At 38.6% G+C, this 12,547-nt stretch overlaps 1 protein-coding gene across 2 annotated transcripts; it reads right to left on the bottom strand.

The window, feature by feature from the left end:
• Nucleotides 1–903: 903 nt before the first annotated feature.
• On the bottom strand, nt 904–11,378 carry LOC111779798 (stomatal closure-related actin-binding protein 1). 2 transcript variants are annotated; one of them, XM_023659951.2, is made up of 13 exons: nt 11,070–11,378; nt 9,424–9,742; nt 8,400–8,528; nt 6,689–6,781; nt 6,288–6,428; nt 5,348–5,416; nt 5,020–5,103; nt 4,061–4,241; nt 3,864–3,980; nt 3,691–3,749; nt 2,264–2,398; nt 2,025–2,174; nt 904–1,183 (listed from the first exon to the last, which is right to left on the bottom strand). In XM_023659951.2, exons 2-13 carry the CDS (start codon nt 9,703–9,705, stop codon nt 1,139–1,141), a joined length of 1,485 nt encoding a protein of 494 aa, XP_023515719.2. In that variant the 5' UTR covers nt 9,706–9,742; nt 11,070–11,378; the 3' UTR covers nt 904–1,138. The 2 variants fall into 2 exon arrangements, with proteins under 2 accessions (XP_023515719.2, XP_023515718.2); XM_023659950.2 differs by having other exon boundaries at nt 9,424–9,722.
• Between the last annotated feature and the right edge of the window lie 1,169 nt (nt 11,379–12,547).

Genomic DNA, 12,547 nt, shown 5'->3' with positions numbered 1-12,547 from the left:
TGGACTTTAACAATTGACATCATAACATGTCTTAGCTTTCTTGGAAATATTTTTTTTTTTTAGGGTAAAATACTTTAATCTAATGCTAATTATTTACGGTATTCATTTTAGAACTTTCGGGTAATTTTTTTTAGTTCGATGATATGTGGGGTCGAGATTGGAATCACTTACCTTTTAGTTGAAAGTATATATTATTAACCAATTGAGCTACAGTCGGTTGACGAAAACTCAAATCATAATTGTCCATTCTTTTCGTATTCAAATGGTTACGAACTTATTATAAGTTAGATTATGTCCATATAAAACGAAAGTTTTATAGATTATATATATATTCACGTAGATTTATTTTCATAATTATTTTTTTGATTACTTATTTTTCAACTAATTATTCTAAATTTTAACTATTTTGAAAATAATTCTCGGAAATAGACAGAAATTAAATTATAAATTTTTATTAAGTGTTTAAAAATAAATAAATAAATATTTTACGAATTAACATTTTACTTTTATTACAAATAAAAATTTAATTAAATGACTCGATTAACCCGAACCAACACAATCCAAAGAATTTACAATTGGGTTGGATTCATTATTTAATTCAAAAAAATTTACAATTGAGTTAGGTCTAATATATCTTAACCCGACCCATGAACACCTCTATTTGATCTTAACCAGAAAGTCGATAAATGTATAAAATAACAAAAACGTCGAACTTCTTCCTCCTTCGACTACAAAAGTGAGTCTTCTTCTCTTTTCGATTACTTCTTCCTCCTACGGCTACAAAAGCCCGTTTCTTCGGCGCTTTTCGATTACTTCTTCCTCCTATGACAACAAAAGCCAGTCTTTTCGACGCTTTTCGATATTTATAGCTCGGTATCGAACTTAAAAAACGAACAGAAACAGTCGAGTTAAACTACAAAGCTTCATTCATGCAAATGTGAATCATGTTAAAGTAAGAACAGAGGACATACTTTGTTAGGACTCTGAAACAGAAAGGCAAACAAAAAAAACAAGATGCCTTAATGTTAGAAGGAAAGAAGGGTCACCAAATTCTACTACTATCAAATGTTGAGTAATAATAGGAACTAACAACAATTTACATTTAGGGGAGATCGAGATCGAGATCTACAAAGGTTCATCAGTTCGGTGATGGAGCTCGGTCGTTCGGTCCAGCAAGAACGATCTGCTCAACACGAGTATGTATGTATATAAGCATAAGATCCAAGATCAAGAAGAAAATGGAAAACGAAGGGGTGAAACTGCTACTTGAGAGGAACGATGGTGCATCTCTCTCGATATCAGTTTCATGTTAGCATGACAAGTTACTAGAGTTTTCTTTGGTTATCATACTATTTTTTAATCAAGATTGAATTCTTTTCCTCTACTTTGAGAACCATGTGAACAGAGAGTGCAAGTGACTATCTCCTACGAGAGTTTCAATGAGTAGATCTTAGTTCTATGTTTCAACCCTTTTGTAACTGTCCAAGCCTACCGCTAGCAAATACTGTCTGTGAGATCCCACATCGGTTGGGGAGGAGAACGAATCATTTTTTATTAGGGTGTAGAAACCTCTCCCTAGCAGATGCGTTTTAAAAACCTTGAGGGAAAGCTCGAAAGGAAAAACCCAAAAAGGACAATATCTGATAGCGGTGGGCTTGAGCTGTTACACTGTCCACTTTGGGATTTCCCTTCCGGGCTCCCCCTCAAGGTTTTAAAACGCATCCGTTTGACGGCGATACATAACGAGACAAAGCGAACAATATCTGCTAGCAATGGACTTAAGCTGTCACACCTTTATAAACTACCGTTTAAATGAACTATTGGTCAGTTGATAGTTCGTTTTAAACATAAACTCCGTTTACTTGGGGTCAACTTTCCTCTCGCCCCTTTCATCCTATCAATGAACGTTTTATTTCCTATCATAATAAAATATTTCAAAACGCTCATGTATACGACATCCTACTTATCGGTACGTGAAGATTTCATGTTAGTAGTGTTGTAGTAGAGTGTGAGGAGGAACGTACATTGCAATCAAAAGCGAACCTCCTGGCTAGCATTATGGCTGCGTTCCTGTCTCTCTCGGATTCGAATGCTAATACGACAGAAAGATCTTTCGTAGCTTGCCAAAACAACGCTTGAGCTGCAGCGTTGCCACCGCCCCGAACTCCACATAACTAAGACCAAGAATGAGAGTTAGAAGAGACTGAGTAAGCCAAGATGCTTACATCCAAACTGATACAATTCTTACTGGTTTACAAGTTACCTGCATTGATGAAGAATAGAATTCTTTAGCGATGGTGTTCTTTCCCTTGCAGAGCTTTATCCGCATCTTTCCGACGTGGAGCGCGTGGATCGACTCGGATGGGTGATTTACTCCATTCAGCTGAGTAAGAACTACCTGAAATGGAAAAAACACAAGTTTACCTACTCCATAAAATAATGTTGCTCGAGACGAACGATAAAAGATTTTAAACATGAAATCCAGCAAGGGACCATACATCACTAGGATTCCTCTCCAACCCTTTAAACAATATGTTATTTCGCTCACCCCAACAAGCCATAAGAACCTGTAACGGTCCAAGCCCACCGCTAAAGATATTGTCCTCTTTGGGCTTTCCCTTTCGAACTTTCCCTCAAGGCTTTTAAAATGCGTCTGCTAGGGAGAAGTTTTCATACGCTTATAAAGAATGTTTTATTTCCCTCTCCAACTGATGTGGGATCTCACAATCTACCTCCCTTCGAGGCCTAGCGTCCTCACTGACACCCGTTCCCCTCTCCAATCGATGTGGGATCTCATGATCCACCCCCCTACGGAGCCCAGTGTCCTCGCTGACACTCGTTTCTCTCTCCAATTGATGTGGGATCTCACAGAACCGATCATTTTCACGAAAAGGAGGATGAAGGAGAAACTCCTTGATCATAACACTAGTGTTCCTATGTCGAGCTAGCGAAAAACCAAACGTTTGAAAGAAAAAATTCCAAATGAATCTCGTAAAAATCACATCTCCAAAGAAAATGTGATTTGGGTCTTCCTCCACCTTCAGAATACAACAACACGAGTCAACTAAAGAGGGCGTTTTTTTTTTGCAAGCCGATCCTTAGGATTAGCTCGGCCATGTAAGACTTGCAATGTAAACAACTTCACTTTCCTTGGAATCTTAATCCTCCCTCGGGTAGAAAAAATCGACTCATGAAAGGGAGGAAGAAAAACTCTTCGAAGGGTTGGGACTCCACACTCGAACATCCCTTTCCCGATCCTAAAAATGAGCTCCCCAAGAAAGGCCAAGAGAGAGATAACACCCGTCGCTTTCCTATCGGTCAAAGCGCGATAAAACCCAAACTAAAAGGAAATTGAGCTCCCCAACCATACCAAAAAACTAGACACCACACGATTTTTCAAGGAAGACAAATGATAGAGACGTGGGAACGCAAAACAAAGGGTTCTATCCCCCACCCATAATGGAGCAAGTGAGCAAAGAAGGGAGCTCAAAAAAATATCCTTCTATAAATTCTGAGAAGTGTCGTTGACCCTACTTGACAACCACGAAAAAGGACGAGGACCAAACTAGGCAGCAATAATCCTATTCTAGAGAGCTGGCAAAACGCCAAAGCCATTTGACAAACAAAAAAAACGTAACTCATACCACTCCTGCATATGACAAAATCGACATAAAGAGAAGGACAACGTACATTAAACTCAACATCATGTTTCCGCACGAGGGCTTCAACATAGCTTCCCAGACCAGCAGCTGTTCGAAAAGCCAAGATTTAGTTTCGTTCCACGAATTCATGCAAAACAATCGCCAAACAACGATAGTAACGAAAACAAGAATTATTGATTACGTTATATGCTTCGTGTATACCTGGATCAATGGGGCCAGTGGTGGTCAAAGTGATTCTATGGTCGTCTAAATTAACGTCAGCTTGCAATATTTTCCCGACGTCAAAAGGTTCGGGAGCGTAAACTGATTTTGTAGCTCCTATGATAATAAAACGAAGAAATATACTGAGCATTTAGCGTTACGAAATTAAAACTTAAAACCTTATATGTTTGGAGTACCTGAAATAAGTTCTTTCTTGCCACCTTCAGGTGCTATGCGGTACCATTGGATAGAGCATTTTGAAAGGTCTGGAGCTGTATCACAAGAAGGTTGGATACGGAGATAAGAACCCAACAACTCGGCACCATCTATCTCGTAAAAGTTGGAACTGTCTCCCATTGCCTTCTTGCTTATTGCAAGCTGGAAACAGTGACGGGATAAAGAAACGAGATCAGGATAATTTAATAAATAAATAAATAAAACAGAATCTATACGTGCGTGAATGAAATGAAATCGGGACATCATTACGGTGAATTTGCATAAGGTCTTTAATAAGTTCTTTGAGAGGGTTGCATTAACGTTTTTTTTAATTTGAGAAAATTTCTTTGAGAGAGTTGTCTTCTTTGGGCTTTTCCTTCCGGGCTTTCTCTCAAGGTTTTAAAACGCAGCTGCTAGGGAGAGGTTTTCACACCTTATAAAGAATGTTCCGTTCCCCTCTCCAACCGATGTGGGATCTCACAATCCACTCCCTTTGGGGCCCAACGTCCTCGTTGGCACTCGTTCCCCCCTCCAATCGATGTGGGACTCCCAATCCACTCCCCTTTAGGGCCTAGCATCCTCACTGGCTGTCCACCTCCCTTCGAGGTTCAACATCCTCGCTAGCACATCGCCCGATGTCTGCCTCTAATACCATTTGTAATAGCCTAAACCCACCACTAGCAGATATTGTCCTCTTAGGGATTTTCCCTCAAGGTTGTAAAGCGCGTTTGCTAGGGAGAGGTTTTCACACCCTTATAAAGAATGTTTCGTTTCCCTCTCCAAGCGACGTGGGATCTCACAGTGTTCTTTTTAAATTTGCATACAAAAGGATCGGTCTCAAGCCACATGCAGTACTTCCAATTTCCAAAACTACTAAGCCAGCATAAAACAAAAAATCTCAGAAATAGAAATTGCTCATATCACAAGAGAACAAACTTACTTCTTTCTGAAGTAGTATAGAATACTTCGACTTCTCCGCAAGTTGCCGTCTCAATGCCAGAAGTTCATGTTCCATGTCCATAACCTGCATATACGCAAGTCTTAGACATACTTTACCAAATGAGCAGGAGAAGACAAAGAAAAGTCAACTAAATCCCGAGCCACGAAGCTAGCTGGCATAAACACGCTATCAAATTTATCTGTGCTTAAAAGGACCACATCGAGGGTCGATATTTGTCAGCAAACAGATGATATATATTCCACTTAAATCAATTTAAAAGAGATATAAGGGTAAGTTGTACGATAATAACAGTATCAAGAATGAGGACCTTGCTTGGTTGGTGGAGCATTTTGATCCTTCTAGCCTCTTGAACCTCCTTCATTAGTTCCTCCAGGTCCTGACATGTTAATGAATTGTGCTAGATGAGCTATTGAAAATAGATGGGGAAAAAAGGCAGCAACACAATGCACCATAAAATCAGATACGAAAACCTAAGTTTCTTCTCTCTTTCTCACCCCTCTAGTAGAAAACATAAAAACATATAAATATAACCAAAAAAAAGTTTTAAGAATAAAAAGACGAGGATAAAGAATCCTCCAACTGAAAACATAATATAGAAACTACAATAAAATTTCCCATGAAAAGAACGTAAAGACATAAGTAATACAAAAATTCACATATTACTGTGAGATCTCACATCGATTGGAGAGGGGAACGAAGGTTGTGCAAACCTCTCTCTAGCACATGCATTTTAAAGACCTTGAGAGAAAGCCCGAAAGGGAAAGCTCAAAGAGGACAATACTACTAGCGGTGGGCTTGGGTAGTTAAAATAGTATCAGAGCCAGACATTGGGCGATGTGCCACCCAGAAGGGGGTGGACACCGGGCGGTGTGCTAGCGAGGACGCTGGGCCTCGAAGGGGGTGGATCGTGAGATCCCACATCAGTTGGAGAGGGGAACGAAACATTTTTTATAAGGATGTAGAAACCTCTCCCTAGCATACGCGTTTTAAAAACCTTGAAGAGAAGCCTGAAAGGGAAAGTTCAAAGAGAACAATATCGGCTAGCAGTGGGTTTGGACTATTACATATACGTTCTCAAGAAGTAAGTTAATAGCCCTATCCCATAAACTCCTCAATCATTAAACTACCAGCTACCAACTAGAAAGCTCTTAATGTTAACTATAACTCTATCCCATAAATTTTCATAAGAGAATAAACAAAGGAAAACACAATAATTTCTGCACGTGCAATAATTGAAAAAGAGAAACCTGCTTCCCAGCTGCACGAGACGTTCGTTCATGTTCTTGTAGGGCTTCTTCCACTCTCTGAACTGCTTCTCTTGCATTTTCAATTTCTGCACGTGCAAAAGCTCTTTCCTGATTGACGAGTTTCTTAGCGTCTTCCGATGCCTACACAGCACAATAAACTCTCAACATTGGAACAGAAAAAAGTATGAACAAATCATTTGTAAAAGACCAAATTTTAAAAAGCAAATAATTCATTCAACATCATATGCAAAATTAAAATCAATCTTCATCTTGTAGCCATATGCACTGTAATTCAAGCATTAAACAATTGTTCAACACATGCCCAACGAGTATTCGAGAGCCAGATCCCCACATGACCAACAAGTATGTGTACACAAATTTAATTAGAAGGCTTAACAAACCTGCTTAAGAAAATTAGCTAGCTTCTTCACTTCAGCCTTTTCTTGTATTAATTCCCCTTCCCGTTGAGTAAGTTGAACTGCTAAAGCCTCCACCTGCAATATGCAGAATCAAGCACCAAATTGTTATACTAGATTTCAGAGATGTAGGATTACATAATAAAGCGATGAAGAAAGTCCGTGCCAGTATGGTACTTAGTACAGATCCGTTGGCAGCCATACCTACTCTATCATGTAGGGATGAAGATTATTTTTCATGTTTTTCAACGTAACAATCACATAAAATTCCGGGCGTGTCCTTAACCCTTATGCAAAATAGCAGATATTCGAAGTTTCACTATATGATACACAAGCCAAAACTCTAGCCAAATAATTGCTATCATTAGAACCTTTTTCATGTTACGTCGCACAACTCAAGGATACTTCATCCAACACCAATAAGAGTTTTCTTAATAAATTCTTTTAGAAATTCAGATTTGTGTCAAGTAAGCCCAAACTTTAAATTTTATCTAATAGACTCCTAAACTTTTAAATTTGGGTTTAATAGGTCCTTCAATTTTATAGAAGCTCAAATAAGTCCCTGAACTTTTTATTTTGTGTTTAATAGGTTCTTGACCTGTTCTACACTTTTTAAAATGTATGAACCAATTGGACACAAATTGAAATTTAATGTCCTATTAGACAGGCATTCAATTTTATGTCTAATAGATTCATTAGTTTTTAAAAAAATGTTGAATATGTCTGTAACAGTCCAAGCTCACCACTAACAAATATTGTCCTCTTTGGACTTTCCCTCCTAGGCTTTCCCTCAAGGTTTTGAAACACGTCTACTAGGAAGGGGTTTCCACACCGTTATAAGTAATGCTTCGTTCCCTTCTCCAACCGATGTGGGATCTCACAATCCACCCTGCTTAGGGACTAGCATCCTCCTTGGCACACCGCCCAGTGTCTGGTTTTGATACCATTTGTAACAGCTCAAGCACACCGCTAACAAACATTGTCCTCCTTGAGCTTTCCCTTCCGAGCTTCCCCTCAAGATTTTAAAACGCATCTGCTAGGGAGAGGGTCCAACCCTACTCCGACCAGTGTCTCGCACCGTCCGGTGATTGGCTCTGATACCATTTGTAATAGATCAAGCCTACCGCTAGCAGATATGTACTCTTTAGGCTTTCCCTTTTGAGCTTCCCCTCAAGATTTTAAAACGCGTCTACTAGGGAGAGGTTTCCACACCCTTATAAAGAATGCTTCGTTCCCCTATCCAACCAATGAGGGATCTCACAATGTCAGAGACATATTAGACAAAAAAGTAAAAGGTTCAGGGACCTATACAATTTTTTTAAAGTTGGTCCTATAAGATACAAACACGTAAATTTAAGACTAAACTTACAATTTAACCTTATTCTTATTTTCCTCCGACTTTTAAGCTGTGCAACCTTCCTCAAAAGTTACTTGAAAATTTCAAGTTCTAACTTACTTGGCCGAGAGATGTTAAAACATAACAAGTACCCAAAACTATCTTGTACAGATATGGAGTCTACGCATGACATGCCATTGACGGCATAGTAAGGCAGGCCCAAATGTTCTATTACATCAACCTAGATGAAGTTCAAGTTTCAACTTACTTGGCCAAGATAACTTAAAAGTACTGCAAATCTAAAAATCAAGCACAAGATTTCCAAAAGCATGTTCTGAAAGGTAACATCATAAAATTTACCATTGCAATTGCTTCCTCTACATCATCCTTATTCCTTTCGGCGACACGTCCTCTTAATGCTTCCAATGCATCCCTAAGCTTCTTCAATAGGACATGTTTTTCCAGTGAAGCTGCCTCTCTTAGTCTAGCCTGAATTGCACAAATAACTAGATTATATTTCGCACATTTTCGGTATAAACGTCAAATTTCAGATTTCCCAAAGTTCAGTCTTCTTAATCATGTTATCCTTCTCGATAAAAGCTTGGTTTCTTATAAAAAAAAACAAAAAACAAAAATAAAGAAGAAGAAGAAGAAGAAGAAGAAGATTTCCCCAAGTTAGAGAGTGAAACAGAACTATGAAAGAAGAACTCACCAAAGGGAACTGATCCATATTCTTCAACTTACATCAAATCAAGCAAATGAATGGATCAAATAAATATAGTTTTACTAATAAGATTTTGATATCTAAAGAAAGTTTAAATGTATACGCAACAGTGAAACAAACTCTTTTTTCATTACTCATTTACATGAGATACGGGTTTATTAACCGCTAAAGAATTAAAAGAAGATAGTTTTAAAAGTACGATTTCTCATTTTAATTCAAATATACATTTAGTCTTGAACTTTGAAGGTTGAGTCTTGTAACAGCCTAGGCCTACCACTAAAAGATTTTGTCCTCTTTGGGCTTTCCCTTTTGGGCTTCCCCTCACGATTTTAAAACGCATCTGTTAGGAAGAGGTTTCCACACCCTTATAAGGAATGCTTCGTTTCCCTCTCCAACCGATATGGGATCTCACATGTCTATAATAGGTGATTATGTGTTTAATACACCCCGATATTTAGAAGTGTCTGATCGGTTCCTCCAATAGTTGAATGATATGCCAGACACAAAAATTTGAATCTAATACATACATGAACTTTTAAGCATTTTGCAATAGATAGTAATGAAGCAATACCAAAACAGATATTTAGCTTATAAAAAAATTATGTACAAGGGTTTTCTTGTTTTGGTAGTAAACATAACTTTTCATTGAAAAAACCTAACCTCTTCAGACAACTTAGCAGCAGCAGCCAAACCCTTCTCAAATTTATTGGTCAAGTCTCGAACCGAGAGGCGTTTCTGCTGTTCCAAAAGTTGGGCAGCCTCGCAAGCAACGACCTGCCTCATAGATAGTACTTTGGGATCATCTACTGCCTCCACAATCTGATTGTTAGCTCCAATTTTGTAGTTTGGAAAACGACTGGAAGCAAATATCACATCTGCTGATACAGCTGAGACACCCTCTCTTTGCATTGTGTCATTATAAGTACGGCTTATCCTTGTCATTTTCTAGGCCGCCTACTCTGTAAAACACCAGATTTGTCTGTTTAGCAGAAAAAATAGAACCAAAAGAACCCATAAGTGAAATATGTCTTTTAACAGCAAATTTTATTTCTAGGGAAATTGAATAATTTTGCTAAAGATTCGCCATGAAACTATGGAAAGAAAACAAGATGACAAAATATCAAGCTCAGTAACGACCATCTAGCTTAGCTATAATAGCCCAAGCTCACCGCTAGCAAATATTGTCCTCTTTGGGATTTTCCCTTCAAGCTTCCCCTCAAGGTTTTAAAACATGTCTGTTAAGGAGAAGTTTCCACACCTTATAAAGGAATGGTTCGTTCCCCTCTCCAACCGTTGTGGGATCTCACAATCCACCCCCCTAACGACCATCTAGCTTAGCTATAATAGCCCAAACTCACCGCTAGCAAATATTGTCCTCTTTGGGCTTTTCTTTTCGAGCTTCCCCTCAAGGTTTTAAAACATGTCTGTTAGGGAGAGGTTTCCACACCCTTATAAAGAATGGTTCATTCCCCTCTCCAACCGTTGTGGGATCTCACAATCCACCCCCCCAACGACCATCTAGCTTAGCTATAATAGCCCAAGCTCACCGCTAGCAAATATTGTCCTCTTTGGGATTTTCCTTTCGAGCTTCCCCTCAAGGTTTTAAAACATGTCTGTTAGGGAGAGGTTTTCACACCCTTATAAGGAATGCTTCGTTCCCCTCTCCAACCGTTGTGGGATCTCACAATCCATCCCCCTTGGGGGCTAGCGTACTCACTGGCACACCGCCCGATGCTTGGCTCTGATACCATTTGTAATAGCCCAAGCTCACACTAGCCGATATTGTCTTCTTTGGGCTTTCCCTTTCAAGCTTCCCCTCAAGGTTTTAAAACATGTTTGTTAGGGAGAGGTTTCCACACCCTTGTAAGAAATGCTTCGTTCTCCTCTCCAACCGATGTAAGATCTCACATTAGCTTTGTCGAATCAATCATTCTTTCAAAAACTTCAAAAAAACCTCAGACTTTTTCTTTCTGATCTCGATAGAAAACAATAAACATCATTGATTACTAATTGCCTGATGCGTTTCTCTATTTTCATAAAACACCCAACAGCCATCACAGAAAGCATCCATTCCAAAGAACACAAAAACACGAAATGGTACCCAAAATTAAACTATCAAAAACCACGAGGAGACAAACAATGCAGCAATTTATAACAACAATTGAAGAACACAGTCACACACAAACCACAATATGTGCAAAAAACCAGGATAAACCCATAGAGCGAGAGAGAAAACAAGCACATAAGCAACAAAAACCCATTATAAATCTCAAAATTAGACACAAAATGGTGCAGTTTAGACTTACAGACGACTGAAAACACTCTGTGAAGAGGATTTTCGGATCGCTGATTCTCGGATCAGATACGCAAGAAGCTCCTCGACTCGATTACCAAACAAAGCCAGAAAAACAGAAATATTAATTGAGAGAAAAAAAAAAAAAAAAAAAAAAGTAGCTGTTCGCTTTTTGAAAAACGATAGCAATAGAGAGAGAGAAAGAGAAGCCGCAGTGTTTGTTAATTTGGGTAAATTGGAAGAAAGACCGCGGAGTCATAGGGTTTGAAGGCATCGGCCATGGCGGGTCCTCCTCCCCACATCATTTCTTCTTCCATTTTATTGTCTTTTAAGGATGGATTTAATATCTTTACCAAAATAGCGAATATTTAGATAGCGGATTGAATAATGTAATTTTATAAGGTCAAATTCTAAGAATTTATCAAATAAGGTAATTCATCCAAATTCAATTCGAACCTATCTTTATCGACTGTTATATAACCCTATAACCCGATCACCCGAGCTATTCAACCTAGACCATGAAGGTTGGGTTGAGTTAATTTTTTTTAGTTGGGTTGAAATTTTGAAAAATAAAAAATTCGATTTGGTTTGCAGGTTTAGATTTTTGGGTCGGGTTAACCCGACCAACCCTAAATAGGGTTATAACCCAACTCAACCCTACTATACATTTTGATTTGGTTTGCAGGTTTAGATTTTTGGGTCGGGTTAACCCGACCAACCCTAAATAGGGTTATAACCCAACTCAACCCTACTATACATTTTGATTTGGTTTGCAGGTTTAGATTTTTGGGTCGGGTTAATCGGACCAACCCTAAATAGGGTTATAACCCAACTCAACCCTACTATACATTTTGATTTGGTTTGCAGGTTTAGATTTTTGGGTCGGGTTAATCGGACCAACCCTAAATAGGGTTATAACCCAACTCAACCCTACTAAAAATTTGATTTGGTTTGCAGGTTTAGATTTTTGGGTCGGGTTAACCGGACCAACCCTAAATAGGGTTATAACCCAACTCAACCCTACTATACATTTTGATTTGGTTTGCAGGTTTAGATTTTTGGGTCGGGTTAATCGGACCAACCCTAAATAGGGTTATAACCCAACTCAACCCTACTAAAAATTTGATTTGGTTTGCAGGTTTAGATTTTTGGGTCGGGTTAACCGGACCAACCCTAAATAAGGTTATAACCCAACTCAACCTTACTATACATTTTGATTGTTGGGTCGGGTTAACCCGACCAATCCTAAAATAGGGTTATAACCCAACTCAACCCTACTATACATTTTGATTGTTGGGTCGGGTTAACCCGACCAATCCTAAAATAGGGTTATAACCCAACTCAACCCTACTATACATTTTGATTTTCGGGTCGGGTTAACCCGACCAACCCTAGGGTTATTACCGAACTCAACTCTACTATACATTTTAAGAATATTTATAATTTAAAATTTATGATATTTACTATAAATGTTTTAAATTTTTAGTTATT

This window comes from Cucurbita pepo, chromosome 18 (genome assembly GCF_057944985.1).
Source record: "Cucurbita pepo subsp. pepo isolate OVF chromosome 18, ASM5794498v1, whole genome shotgun sequence".
Classification (NCBI taxonomy): domain Eukaryota; kingdom Viridiplantae; phylum Streptophyta; class Magnoliopsida; order Cucurbitales; family Cucurbitaceae; genus Cucurbita; species Cucurbita pepo.
Note: the sequence above shows the minus strand (reverse complement) of the source record. Positions and strands in the feature narration are given on the sequence as shown.